Source organism: Tachypleus tridentatus, chromosome 13 (genome assembly GCF_004210375.1).
Source record: "Tachypleus tridentatus isolate NWPU-2018 chromosome 13, ASM421037v1, whole genome shotgun sequence".
In the NCBI taxonomy this organism is placed as follows: domain Eukaryota; kingdom Metazoa; phylum Arthropoda; class Merostomata; order Xiphosura; family Limulidae; genus Tachypleus; species Tachypleus tridentatus.
In genome coordinates this window covers 138,841,819-138,857,597 of record NC_134837.1, presented here as the reverse complement: position 1 = coordinate 138,857,597, position 15,779 = coordinate 138,841,819, and the positions used below count along the sequence as shown (strand labels likewise).

Genomic DNA, 15,779 nt, shown 5'->3' with positions numbered 1-15,779 from the left:
CAAGGTGGAAACCAATAATTTTTACTGGGCTCTATAATGCCATTCTCCAGTATATAAGATATCTATTTACACATTTTATCAGACTTGATTAGATCCACACAAAAAGGATGTTGTTTCACAGAAGTATCACCTGTATCTACATCATGAACAGCAATGTTGGCTTGATTAGGAATCCAAGAAATATAAATTTATATTTAATCAATAACCTAGCAAGTTGAGTTTTCTCCTCAGGAGGCATAAGATTGAGTTTTTAATCAAGGTTGGCCAGAATGTCAGAATTATTCAATTTGAAGTTGCATTCATGTCTAATAAATTCAGATTTATGGGTGTCTGAGTCAAAGAGATTGTCATCAGTATCAAAACACCCAACAGCTAAAATGTTTTCAGGTGTTTTTACAACATAGTCTGTCTTATTGATTTTCTGAACAACCTCAATGGGACTATGGTACCTAGCTTTGAATGGGTAACACTATTAAGACCATGATGTCACTGGAATGGAACTTGTGCTTTTCAGCCTTGTGGTTATAAATGTTTTTCATTCTAGCTTCACATGACTTCACAAGCATCTCACAGTCTGAACTGAAACTTGGAAATGCAATTCAGTTAAGTGCATTTCATTCAGGTCATCTTTCAACCACTGTATCTTCAGCAACTCCAAAGGGCCACTTACAGAATAGCCAAACACCAATTTGAATGGGCTAAACCATAACAACTTCTGAATTGACTCATGAACAGCAAATAATAGCAAATTAATTCCTTCATTCCAATCCTTCTCATTATTTAGACAGTAAATCTGAATCATATTGTTCAAGGTAGGATGGAATCTATCAAGAGCACTTTGCGATTTGGGATGATATGCACTAGATATAATCTGTTTAACACCAAGTTGGTAAACAACCTGTTGAGACAACTGAGACATAAAATTTGATGTTTTATTGGACTGAATTTCTTTGGGCAAGCTAAGAAGAGAAAAGAAATTAATTAAAGCTTTATAAATTTTTGCCTGAAATGTTTCTAAAGGGTATAGCTTCAGGGAATTGAGTAGATACACACATGATAGTCAACAAATACATTTTCCCTGATCAAGTTTTTGGTAAAGGTCCCACACATTCAATAATTACATGACTGAAGAATTCTTTAAAAGCTGGTAAAGACTTCAAAGGAGAAACGGGAATTTTCTGGTTAGGTTTTTCAACTAACTGACAGGTATGACAAGTTTTTACAAAACTGGGAAACATCTTGCCTAATTTTTGGCCAAAAGAAATGTCTCATAATTTTGATACTTCGGTTACCTCACGTTGGAAGTTCAAGGGCAACTTTCAATATCTCAGAATGATGTACTTTTGGAACAACAACTGGATAAATTACAGCCCAGTCCACTGAAGCTGGTAAATTTGATGGTCTCTGTTTTCTTATGAGCATACCATGTTTGAAGAAGTAATGATTTGGAACTTTCTCCAGTTCATTTTTGGGAGTGCATATTTAAATAGTGATGAGATTTGCAGATCCTTTTCATGCTCAACAGTCAACTTGCTACTAGCAAATGGATTTTCAGCAGATGATCCAGATTCCTCATGTTCATCATTGTTACTCACCAATGAATTATCAGTAAGACAATTATTTACAAGATCCCTGTCAGTTTCAAAAATATTTCTGAGACAAATCAATAATATAATCCTCTGAACATGTCTCTCTCACTTGTTTTGGCTTAATTTCTTATTCTGGGCTTGAATCACAACGTAAGGGAAACACATCTGGATTCTTAGATGAAAGAGTGATTGATTCACTAACCACTTTGGGTTTGACAGTAACTCTTTCTCTCACCAAGTTGTTTCCCAGCAATAATGATACACCCTTAATTGTCAGAGCAGGCCTTATTCCAACTACAACTGGTTCCAAAACTATGTCTGATGTTAAATAAATGTTGTGAAAAAAGAGGAACATTAACAAAGCTACCCTCAATACCCTGAGCAATAATAGACTCGCCAGTAGCAGAACTCAAATTTAAAAGCAATACACCTTCATGTGAAATATGTATGGGTTGGGATTAGCAGTGTCATTTGTCAAAGACATTGAATCAACAGATACACAAAGTCTGAATTCCTCCAAAACTACAACAGCCTTTTTATCAGTGGTCAAATAAACATCATCAAGTGATTTGTTGAAACTACATCCATAAGTGGACACAAATGCACTTTTTTCTTTTTCAAACTCCAACAATTGAACATAACATAACCATGTTTTTTTACCAAAATAACAGTCTTTCATGATTTTTATAAAATTTTACCCTGATTGTTAGAAGATTTCAAACTAGAAGATCTGGGTTTTTTGTAAGAATCCTAAACTTTAGTGGATTGAACAAGTATAGGTTTTTTGCTGAAATGGCAAAAATTTCTTTTTAAGAAAATTAATTTTATGAGTTAATGTAATTATCAGAAAGTGTATCTGCTGCTTTTATTGTTTCATTTTTCTTTTCATCCAAATAAATTTTGAGGTCATCATTTGTACAGTTTTTATATTTTTCAGTTAAACATAATTATCTTAATTTGTTGAAACTGTTGCCAGCATGCATAGAATTACACCATGGATCAAAATAAACTTCTCTTTCATAGATGAATTCCATATAATTTTGGCTGCCTTTCTTGTGACAACCTTAACTTTTGATGATAAACCTCTGGTACTAACTCTTATGCTTTGAGGGTAATTGCTTTAACTTTATCATAATGGTGAAATATTCTAGTGAGAGAGCAGATAAGCTTCTTGGGCTTTACCTGTCAAAACACACTAATAATAATGACCATTTTTAAGGGAGCCATTCCATTGTTTAGACTGCTTTCTCAAAATGTTGGAAATATTTACCAGCTTCCTTTTGATTGAAGGGTGGTACTTTAATATATCAGATGAGTTCAAAGTTGTCATTTTGCCTTGGTCAATCTAAATTCAGTCTAATTTCCATTTCTTTGAGCCTAATTTCCTTTTTATCTTCAGCACAGGCTTGTACTTTCTGTGCTTTGATACAGGCATGTTCAAGCTTGATTTGTTTGAGTTTTAATTACATTTCTAAGATATCTTTATTGTTCAACTCCGGCTGGCTAGTGGAGAGACTGCGGTATTCCCCTGATGCTTCCTCAGACAACAGATCATCATTGATTAATGTTCCAACAATACACTTTTTTCATTCATTTTTTCTCATTGATTTTTTAACTTCTAATTCTAGAATTTTGGCAATTTCAAGTAATTCACTTTTATTATATTTTTATAGTTGTTTAAGTGCAGGTGATTCAAGAAAACCTTGATAATCAAACATGATCAGATGTTGTTGGCACTGGTAAATATAAATTGTTTTATGGTTTGAATTCAATTCAAGTTTGTCTCTCATTCAAATCTCAGACATGAGCTCCCACTTTATTATGTTCTGTGTTACAATTTATTTAGGATGAATCTCCAATTTAGTATGTTATGTGCATTTCATATTACTATTTCAGATAACTAGCATTTGAATTTGAACGTAGAGGTTAATTAAATGTTAATATATATTACATTTATGTTATTTGGTAACAAGATTTATACAGTTTCCTTTTTTAACACAAATGTATTTTAATATATAAACATAAACACAATAATAATGGTTATTACCAATAGCTATTACAAATGATGGTATATACAAGAGTTTTACAAACTTACAAGCAGTACTGAGTGTTATATCTAGTCTAGAACTAAATATTTTATTGATGGTCCAGGTCCACAACAAGCAAATTAATTCTGAATTAATACTGTCCCACACCTCGCTGAAGCTTGCTACCTTGATTGACTTCATATGAAAGAGTTTTACTGGTGATGATATCCTTGTAGAAATTCTAATGTCTGAAGTAATTTGCTAAAGTTGAATAGTTGGCAATGTTCAAAATCTTTAAATGTTCCTGGTCAAATTCTGTAGTTTTTTTATTAATAGGAGTTAATCAAAAATATTGTTTCCTAGATCTATAGCACCCTGACTGTAATTGTCCAAATAATCTGTCTTTCGGCACTTTTTTTTTTATGTATCATTCATGCGATACTCTAGAACATTCACCAAAGTTCACTTGCAACAATACTGTGAATCACTAGTATTACATACATACCTAGCACAATGTTGATTTTTAAGCACAAGATTGTTCTACAAATTTTGAGAACAGGTGAGATGTGTGCAATACATAGTCCAGAATATACATTACATGAAAAAAAGAAAACTATAATGAAACAAGTGTAGGTGCTAAAATAGATGTGTAATGATAAATTTGTTGCACTTAATAATATTCCTGAGACTCTGTGGAGTCAATGTGATAGCATACTACCCCTTCTTCTTTGGTGAATTATTTATTGCATTCTGAGCCAAGACATGCCCTGTTACTGCTTTCTGTCCAGTTTTTCATCCTTTATCCATTCTTTCCTCCAAGGTTCCTCATCTTGTTCTTTAATTCGACATAGATGGACAACTTGCCAACAAAAATGGTGGGGGCTTACTTGTTCAATTTTATTCCTCTTTGATGACCTTCTGCTACAGATTTGTGGGTTATTCTGATTTTATCTGAGGGACTTGTCATACAGTTTCTTTCATCATTACATGGATCATTTGCTTCTGTTAGCTCATGCCAAATATGAATCCACCATTACACTCAACAGTTGCTCCTAGAGGCAGCTCATTTGGGCTGATTAATCAAATTGGAGAAGTCATTCTTCATATGTACCCAATATTTTGTACATTTCTGCAATTTCAGAAGAATGAGATGGTGTCCGAACACATGAAAATGGCTGAGGATAGCTACAAGGGGAACATTCTGAGATTTCAGTTGGTTATTCACATGTGATATGTTGGAGTAAGAGTATATAAGGGGTTGTTTCCAAAGTGGAAAGAGGTGAGTGTGGCCACTGTGTTTTATTCAGTATATATGTAATATCCCAGCAAAATAAAAAGATAACAGGTTCTTATTTTATACTTTACCTTGTTAATAGTGTAATTTGCATTATTAATTCATACGAATCTACAGACTTATTAGAATGTATGTGCTGCATTCAACATACCATGCAACACACAGAAATTGATGTTTGCTTTTAAATTTAAGAAATTAACTAACATATAATACTAAAATTTGAAATATAAAGTACAGTGTGATACCAAACATGTTGACATAAATTCATAAAATAATAGTTCAGCAAAAGTTTGAATGCAAGTCAACAAATGGGATGACATGGCCTTTGACTCATGACCTGTCAAGATAGGGTTAACAACAATATTAGGTTATACTTTTATTACTAAGCAACATGACGTAAAAGCCAGTGTTGAAACACATTGTTACTGACACACTGGCTTTTCAATGTATTAGTGTTAATTTCCTGCCTAAAGCCATGTTTTTGGTGAGCCAGGTATCATATGATTCTTTCCAGTTCTCTATTTTAATGTTAGTACTCTGGCTTTTCATATTTTAGGGATAAGCATCTGTTTAAAATTCATTTGTATTCATGAGATGTTAAAATTTATTATCATGGTAATTGAGAGAACTGCATCAGGATTTAATGAATTTTGACCTGTGCATGAGTGTTTTTACTCTGTCATATGTTTTGGTAAATTTTATTTATAATGCAGGGATAGTGGTGTCATCTCATTATTTACATGTGTAACTTTCAAGTACACTTTAGTAAATTGTATTATATTACATTTTGACAGTTTATGTAAATAACACTTTTTAAAGTTATTTATGCACATATAGGATATGTCTCAAAGAAACATTAATTCTCTCTCTCTCTCTCTATATATATATATATAGGTAGAAGAAAATTCAGAATTCTGTGTTGAACATTGTCTTTCAAAAAAGAACCAATACAAGAGTGTTTTATCTACTAGAGATGATGGTACTTTTGTTACTCATGGTTCCAATAGTTCCCCAAGAAGAACTGCAAATGGTAAATAACTGTAATTATAAATTTGTGAAATTTTTTTGTTGTATTTCCAAATATGCTTAGGTGTTGAGTTTCATAGCTTGTTTGTGTGTAACTTGATGTTATTACTACTTTCAGTTTAACACAATTGTTGACATTTTAAGCTCAACCTAACTAACAAAATACCCCTTTTGGAATTAGATTGCATGAGAATCACTTCAAAAAATGTATTTGTATTTAAAAACTGAGGAAAAAATTTTCTAAAGTAGATGTCACATTTCATTTGATGTGTGTATTTTTTTTGTTAAATATACAGTGTATTTTGTGTCATGTTAGTGTTTTGTTTGTGGCTTAAAAATTTATGGTTATATATATATAAATATGCACAAATAAAGGGAATTTTTATATTCATAAATTCTCTTTTTGACTAGATTAACTCTTAAGTAGTTTTCTACATAGCTATTGTATCATAACTTTTAATCCATTGAATATTCACCACGAACTACCATTCATATTACTTGCCAAAACATATTTTATTGTATGTTGAAAGTATATCAAACTTTTTTTAATGAGCCACAGTTGTATTCAGCTATCATCTTTAAATGTATTGGAGATGTTTGCCTCTCACAACAAACATATACAGAATACATCCTGTCTCTCATTTCCCTGAAGTTCAACCACGAACTACCATTCATATTACTTGCCAAAACATTTTTTATTGTATGTTGAAAGTATATCAAACTTTTTTTAATGAGCCACAGTTGTATTCAGCTATCATCTTTAAATGTATTGGAGATGTTTGCCTCTCACAACAAACATATACAGAATACATCCTGTCTCTCATTTCCCTGAAGTTCAACTGCTTGGAATTGGGTGAAAAGTGCAATAGGGGTGTACTATGAATATGTTTATTGTGAGAAATAGCATCAAAGCAAATATAAAGGTAAAAACGATGCAACAGTGATCACTCTTAACTAAATGCTGAGACATTTCATACTCGTTTTGTTTCTTTTTCCTAAATTGATGTGTGTGTGTGTGTGTGTATATATATATATATATATCTTTTCATCCTTACAGGTAAATTTCACAGGATTAGCACAATGGTGAGTTTCCTTGGTTCAATTTAAAACCGCTTTTTAATAATTCTGTAAGAAATTATGTTGATTATTAAAAAAAGGGTCAAACTGTTTTATATAAGAATGATCTCACATCTCAAATGTCTTCATGCTTTAAGAACACTGGTTGAATATGGTGTAACTGATAAGTAAGCTTTTATTGTTGTTATGTCATGATTATTTTTTATGACCTTTATATTCATTTTTTATTAAATTTAACCTAATTGCACTACTGTGGCATAAGTTTTCTGCCATTATCTCTAGCTGTAAATAATAATTACTTGAAAATTCAGTTCAGTGTTGTGACTTTACTGTTTACTATAAAATATTATCTGTGTATAGGATATCTTTCTATTTCAGATGTAATTAGCAGTTGATCTTTTTCAGTCATGTCCTATTCACTGGCTAAAAGATAGTGTGTAATGTCTGTGAAGGAACATAGTGTTTGTTTCTAAGTATTTTACAGCGTATGTGGTACGACGTAAATATTGATAAAACATAACTTATGTACAAATGTTGAACCAGTAGACTATAAAATGTGTCATTCAGTTACTACCCATTGGATAGGTACTTGATTTGATCCCAGTTTTTTAGCAGAACAGTGCTTTTGCTTTATTATAAGCATAATTATATTAGGTGATTCAGAAGTCAATTAACAAATAATTCAGAAATATAGAGATATAGATAAATAATTATCAGTAGTATAGTATTGTAGGTCACCCTGTGACAGTTTTACTGACGTATCATACTGTTAAACGCCAGCTGCAAAAATGTAGACAATAACAAATGAAATATTTCAAAGCAAAACGCAGAAAAACTTTTCCAAAATAACAACAGCAGATGAGGTAAACATCCAAACAGTATTTTGAAAGAGTGTCTAACAATCAATAGCTGTATTTAAAGTAATACTTAAATGTAGTAGGTAACAATACAGCAGATTCATGGTTGGTATTACTGTTTTTCACATGAGATTAAAATATTTCTTTCATTATTGTCTAAAACTTTGTATGGATATTTTGTTAGGTAAATGATGTATGTTAATAAATTTTCTAAAGGACATAATCTCATTGATATTGTTGCAGAGTAGACCTACAGTACTTCATTCCATTTCTTTTACAATTATATTCCTATACCTCTCCATTTTTGAAGTACTTCCTGTAAGTGGACTTCAGAATCATCCTGTAAAGTTTATTGAAAATATAGGCCTAATGGCCTAGACCTGAAAACATTGTTCAGAGATTTCCAGTATACAGTTCACAAAGAAATTGTCGATGAATTGATCATACTAATGCAATATTTTAAAATATTTTCCTTGCATATAATAGAGTAATTGTGCTATTTGTGTCAACAGTTGATTGTGTGGAATGCCCTTGTTTCAATCCCCTCAATGTGGGTTCCTGTACCTGGTGACGGGATCTCTCAGAGAAGGTTCTGCTCTTTCAGTTTGCCTTGTCTGGGATCTAAACATCCACCCACATGTTTCCCATGCATGGTAACCCTTGAAGGGAAAAAGAGGATCCTGGTGGTTGAGGGGTATAGCCCTAATACACCACTTTGGCATTTAATTCCTGTAAACAGGTGGTCTTGGGGTGGCTCCCCTAGGGTCAGTTGGCTGGTTCACTTGAGCTAGGGTCAACCAAATACCAGTGTTGGATGTTCTCAACAGGTATTGTGGACATTGTATCTAATGTTGGTGTTTGGGTATAGTGCTCACGAAATCATGGTGTTACTGCAGTGTCCTTGTGTGTCCTCTCATAGGGTTCCATGGTGGGTGGGGTCAGTTAGCACCAAAACATTCTTTCTTTACTATGGATCCCCAAAGAAAAAACTTACATAAAATAGTGAAATAACAGTCCATAGGTAAATGACCATGTCTTAGAGATTCTGAGCAGTAATAATATTCAACATCTGTAACACCTGTTGTACCTCATTTTCTAACACTACATTCTCTTTCAGACAAACATTTAGGGCAAATGTCTCCCTTTTTTATTCAGAAGGGACTAGAGGGACTTGCTGGCTCTCCAAAGTCAGTAAAGAAGCTTTGATCTGGTGACATATTGGTAAAAACATCCAAATCTCCACACAGTGAACTCCTGTTGCATTCAAAGGCAATTGGGGATATACCCATTGAGGTTACACCCCATGCTACTTTGAATTTGTCATGAGGAGTTATTGTTGAGAGGGATTTGAAGAACATACCCAAGTCAGAGATTCTCACTGGTTTCTCCACCCAAGGTGTTTTTGCAGTAAGATGTATCTCCACTTGCAGAGATGGAATTATGGTGCTGACCAGTGTTCTCATTCTGACATTTATGTCACCATGTCTGCCTGCCACCATTAAGGCAGGTTATCTTAGTTGCAGAGTATAGCCATACATTCCAAACCCTCTCCGATGTTTCCAGTGTCAATGGTTTGGTCATTCGAAGATGTCGTGTCATAGTTCCTTGACGTGTGCTCCTTGAAGTGGCAAGGACCATGATGCCTATGAGTGTGAAATGGACTCTCATTGCATCAATTGCAATGGCTCTCACCCATCCTACTTTTGTTCTTGCCCTAAATGGTTGAAAGAAAAAGAGGTGCAGCCTTTGAAAAGGATTCAAAACATTGCTTATCCTGAGGCTCGAAAATTGCTGTCCACCACCTCATCTCGGACGTATGCTGCTGTACTTCATTCCACAGCTACTGTGGGAGTGCAGACAGATCTCTCTGTTCCTCCTAAAGAATCATTCTCCAAACAAATGAAAAGTTGTCTGACCTCCATTGTTAAAAAAATTGATGATTCAACATCAGCACCCATCTCTGTCCTTAACATTCATTCCAGCAAACTCCAAGATCCACCTCCTTTGATTCTTCATATGGGCATTTCCAAGGGTAAATCTTCTCCTGCCCCAAGATGCAAAACAATCATTCATTTACATCTTTAGTTGCTGTAATCCTCTTCTAATGACAGAGACCTGCCCAATCAACTCAGGGCAGGACCCATGGAGGTCAATGGACCTCCCTTGAATAAAGAAATTGAAGAAAAAAGATGTGGTTGAAAACAGAAGGGCTCTCCACCCAATTACAATACACATAAATAAAAATGGCCACTTTGCCACTTGACATGCCCTTGTAGGTTGTAGCCATCCATGTTTCCTTTGGTTGTACCATCACTGTTTGTTCTCTCTACCTGCTTCCTGAAGAGACCTATGATCAATTAGACCTTGAAGCTCTTGTTAACAGTTGCCATTTCCGTTTTTAATCCTGGGGAACTTTAATGGACATAATCCACTATGGGGAGGTACTGATTGATGGAAAGGGTTGATTCATAAAATGTATGCTCTCAGATCACAACCTCTCTCTTTTCAATACTGATCCTTATACTTATTTTCATGCACCCAGTCAGTTCTTTACTGCTGTTGATCTTTCAATTTGTTTCCCTTCACTATTTTCCCACTATTTATGGAGGTTTGACAATAACCCACGATCATTTTCCTATCATTTTGAGAGAGATTGACCATGGTCGATGCCACTTGACCCACATGCTTAAGTGGAAGCTGGATCAAGCTAACTGGCTGTCTTTCACTGCTAATTCATCCTGCCATTGTTTTTAAGCCATCAGTAGACGACTGTCTGGCAGTAGTGCCTGACTGTATTGTAGAGGCAGCTGCTCCATGTAGTTCTAAAACCGGGACAAATTTTCAACGATATCTTCATCCATGGTGGAATTATGCTTGCCACATGGCACGGAAGGCTCAAAAATGGGCCTGTGATACTTTTTGTAAGACATCAAGGTCAGAAGGAATCTTGGATTAAGTTCACAACCAACATTTTTTTTACCACCAGTACCAAAGTCATATGAGATGAGATTCAAAAGATCAGTGGGTAGTATAATTCTGTTCCCATTTTGGTCATGCTCTCTTATGGCCAGGAAGTAGCTGATTCCCAGAGCATTGCTGATATTCTAGGTGAAAACTTTTGCCAGGTATCTAGCACTTCTGCTTCATCCCTACCTTCTTAGCCATCAAGACTTGGGCAGAGCAATCACCTCTTTTCTTTCAAGCTGATTGTCTCTGTGACAATGATTGCCCCTCTATGCTGGCGGTACTCAGACTGGCTCTTCATCTGTTTGGCAGTACATTGTTTAGACCTGTTGATATACACTACGAGATGATGCACCATTTATCACCTGTTTCTCTTGCTATTCTTCTGATTGTTTTTAACTGGATCTGGCATGAGAATGTTTTCCCGATTCCTGGTGCTAGGATACTGTCCTACCATACTCGAAGCCTGGGAAGGATCTCAAGATTCCTTCAAACTACCTTAGAGAGTATGGTTAATGCTCTTCTTGTTTGGTTCCTCAATTGAAACAATCTCTTCTTGCTCACCCAGTATGGGTTCTGAAGACAGCGCTCTGCCATGGACCACCTGATTTGACTTGAAACGTCAATCAGAGAAGCCTTTCTCCTGAAGGAAAATCTTGTTTCTATGTTCTTTGACCTTGAGAATGTTTTTGACACTGTGTGGAGGTGTAGCATTTTGTGAGATCTTCACTTATGTGAGTTACATGGTCATTTGTTCATTCTTATTAAAAAATTTTTAATGAAGAGGTGATTCCAAGTCTATGTTGGTTCTTCACTTTCCCGTTCTTTTTTACAGGAACTTGGAGTCTCTCAGGGATGTGTTTTGAGTGTCATACTTTTCAGAATAAAGATTAATGCCATCACTGAACAACTCCCTCTTACTGTTACAAACGTGTTCTATGTTGACAACTTTCATATCTCTTGTCACAAGCCTTGTCCAAATTCACATGTCAATGTAGAAAAACAGTTTTGTAGATTTTATATATGCATTTTTGAATATCAAAAAATAATAAATGATTACATTTGATACCATAAATATCTATTGTAATTTATCAGGCTTTCTAATTGTGCTGTATTTGGGTTGAAATAACTTTAATTTCTATTTGGAAAATAGCATTGATCATAATACTTCAAATTTTCCAACAGTATAAGATCTTTTCTCTTGTAACTAATGTTGAAAGACTAACATAATTGCATAGAGAATTATGCAATTCTTTCAGTTGGTTATAAACTTGTAGGTATAAAAAAGCAGGTGTAGGTAAGTTGGTCTTCTCAAATGATGAAGTGGTAGTGTGGAGCCAGTATAGTGGATTCAATAACTATTATATTTCAGCAGATAGAAGAAGTAGGAGGTTCTTATTTTTATGTTTTAGCTTGCTAGTATCAGAAATTTGAGTTTCATATGAAACTAAAGATGATGTATTATGGGTATCATGAAAGATAAGCTGACCAAACCTTGAATATGACATGCCAGTATATCATACAAAAATTGATATTTAACAAATTCCTTTGGTATTTACTCTCAAATTAACAAATTAACTAATGTATAACACTAAAATGAAATAAAATCTACAATTGGAATACCAAGTTTATTGACATACTTTCATCAAACAGTAGTTCAGTAGTATTTTGAAAGTGAGTCTACAAATGTGATGGATGCCCTCTGACTCCTAGCTCCCCGTATCGATAGGATTTGGATACCACCTATGAATGGGCCCCTTATTTTGCTGGTATTCAAGTGGATGTACTCTCATCTGAACAGTTTTCTTTCAGGTGTTTATACATTTTTCTCAGAACCATGTTTCCCCTTTTCTGGTCTTCTTCTATTAGCTTTAGCTGAGGATGCATTCCATTTGGACTGGTCCAACTTTTTCCGTGCCTAGCCATAAATATCTTCTGCATTCTGGACACTGTTTTGCACCCTCCAGATAATTCTGCACTGGCTAGCTCAACCATGGTTTAATTTTTTTCCTCTTTACCTTTTTTACTCTTCCTGCTCCTTCATTCTCATTTCCCCTTCTCCCATCCAGCAGTGTTGTCACTCCAACTTCATGTGTTGGTTTTGTCCAGTCCCTTGTGAGATGTTCCAGATTCTCTTTACACATAGCTTTCCTTATTTACTGCTCAATTTGTTCTTCCTGTCTCCTTGCCTATCAATGATAAGGGTGCACATTATGCATTTGGTCTCTGATTCGTGTTTTCTTCCTTTACTATCCTTTTATGCCCCCATCTTTCCTGAAGTTTTTCACTGACTGTTCAAATGAGGCTTTTTCTTTTTACTAATCTTTATTTTCTGCATATTGCAGTTATTCCTGATTGGCACCTGAATGCTCTTATCTATGCCTTTACCATTAGTCTCTTGTTTCTTTTGATTAGGTCTTACTTCTTGCATTTTGTCTTTGGCCATGGGAGAGATGATGTGTGTGCCATTGCTGCTTCCCATGTTTTGTCCTTCATTTTTTTCAGTATTATTCTTGTTTTGTTCCAGATTATTTTCTCTTTTTCTTTTGCATGGTTTGTTCTTTGGCCCACTCTGCTCCTTTTCATAGTTCTTGTTTCTATCTATTTATTATTTGAAATTCCTTATATCCCAGAGGTATTTCTCCTATTACTCTCAATTGATGGCTATAGCAGCTTGTCCTTTTCACCCATGCTTCATTAGATGCAAATTCATATTGACTCTTTCAAATTTCCTCTCATCAAATCTGACATTTTATTCTCCCTTTTCTGCCTCTTCACTTCTGTCGTCTCTTGGAGGATATTGTGTAGACTGGAATCTGGACCAGGACAACCCCACTTACTCCCATCACATATTTTGTTATTTTTCTGGTTGTCTCCTCTGTTTTTGAATATTTAACTCTCTCTGTCATAATTCTGTGTATCTCTTACTGTCTCTGAGAGGGTAAGATTTACTTTGATGTACCTTTCATTTACGGTGGCTTATTTCTAAATCTCTGTGTCTTGCTCAATGGAAATTGATGCCTGTTTCAGGGGTATTTAACTTTATTTCCATACCATGCAATCTTTAAAAGTTCAAACACTCATTGATGAGATCAGGTGTTCTGCAATACTCTCAAGAATTCCTCACAGCTTATTGCTTCATAAATAAGGTCTGTTTCAGACCATACCACCTTGTGGACTATCATGAGTAAAGAATTGTCTATTCCTAGTTATTACTAAGATGTCACACCACATAGGTTCTATATGGATGCTTTCTGAAAAGTACTTTTCTAGGTAGCTTTTGCACTGGTCTCTCCACTGTTTTAGTGTGAGAAAAGGTAAGGCACAATATCATAAGTTAGTATTTTATAATAATGAAAATGTATGTCTGATAGATATTTATCTCTTTTCACACTTCCCACTTTTCCTCCTCACTTTCAGTGCATCTTTTTTCTTGCCTAATGCCAAAGTGATGATTGTGCTCTACAGCACAGATATCTTAAGACTTCTTATTGGCCACAGTTTTATTTTTCATTGTTTTCTCTTACAAGAAATGACCCATCAGTGTTTTTAAGAGTACGATTTCAAGTTACACTTGCCTGCATATTTTTCTTCCTGCTTTTACTGTGATACTATGTAGTGGTGCCATTTTGGACATACATTTAATTGTGGTATCCTTTTGAAATAAGTCAGTGCCATTGGCAAAATTGTCACTGTTCAGACTGACCGTGTTTTTAGTTTTTACAAGTCGTAATAATTTTTAGTTCTATGTAATATTTTAACATTTAATAAAGTAACTTCTGGGATTTACATTTTTGATATTATAAACATATATTTTTTTAAAATGTTATTGTAGTTACTTTTGAAAGTAAACAACTGTTTTTTTGGTGCAGGTAGTCTGTATGGCTTCGTGCCAAAATGTCCAAACTAAACCATGTATTTGCTTATTGCTGATCATGACCTAGTAATTAGAATGAACTTTTGATTATTGACTTACATCCTACTACATTTAAAGCAGCTCATTACTGTAGGACTGTAATGGAAATAAAATAGTGTTGGTCAGTGATGTCGAGAAAACCCACTTGTAGAGAAATATATGTGCAAAAACGGCTCGTTTGGGTTGAGAAAATATTTTATGTAGAAGAGCGAACAATGTTTTGACCTTCTTCAGTCATCGTCAGGTTCACAAAGAAAGAAAGAGGTAACTGACTGGAAGTTGATCACATGTTTGGAAGGGGTTGTGTAACTGAGTGTCGGAATGTAGAGGGCAATGTTAGATGTTTGAATATATAATTTTATATTATTTATTTTATTATATTTAATATAGGTATAAAGGTGTTCCTTTATATTGGTTTATTTTGGGTTTAAGTTGTTGTATAAGTAAGGCTTCTTTAATTTTGCATTTGTTTATGTTTGTTTCTTTATTTAGTATTTGAGTGTTTTCTATGGTTATGTTGTGTTTATTTGACTTGCAGTGTTTGAAAAGGTGTGAAGGTGACTTTTTTTATTTTCTTTGAATCTGGTTTCCATGTTTCTACTTGTTTCTCCAATATAGAATTTGTGGCAGTTATCACATTGTATTTTATAAATAATGTTGGTGTGGTGTTTGTCAGTGTAGTTTTTACATAGTATAGACCTCAGTTTTGTGCCTGGTTTTTGAATAAATTTGGTATTAACTGGAATGTCATATTTTGTTACTAGGTTTTGCCAAATGTTGGTTATTTGTAGTGTTGGTCAAACCTCATTAGATAGTCATATATAAGTAATGTAAGAATTGATAATTGGTGCAATTTACTAGCTGCCTCTTCTATAACTTATCAGTTTGTAATTGAGGATGGCTATGTACATATAGCTTTTATTTAGGTGTACTCAATAATTCTAAATACAAATCCATTTGAAAAAAATTGTAATGTGTTAATTTCATTTCTGTAAGGAAGAGAAAAAAAATGTATTAACTCAATAATAC

At 34.3% G+C, this 15,779-nt stretch overlaps 1 protein-coding gene across 9 annotated transcripts in view; it reads left to right on the top strand.

Moving 5' to 3' along the window:
- Positions 1 to 15,779, top strand: part of LOC143240060 (uncharacterized) — a 67,528-nt gene that overhangs the window by 8,770 nt on the left and 42,979 nt on the right. For all 9 annotated transcript variants that reach the window (XR_013021543.1, XM_076481901.1, XM_076481900.1 and 6 more), the window contains 2 exons: positions 5,805 to 5,940; positions 6,994 to 7,019. Coding sequence is in view for 8 of the 9 variants with exons in the window: in XM_076481901.1 (XP_076338016.1) it covers positions 5,805 to 5,940; positions 6,994 to 7,019 (162 nt within the window). In the remaining variant the exon portion in view is untranslated. The remainder of the gene's footprint in view (positions 1 to 5,804; positions 5,941 to 6,993; positions 7,020 to 15,779) is intronic.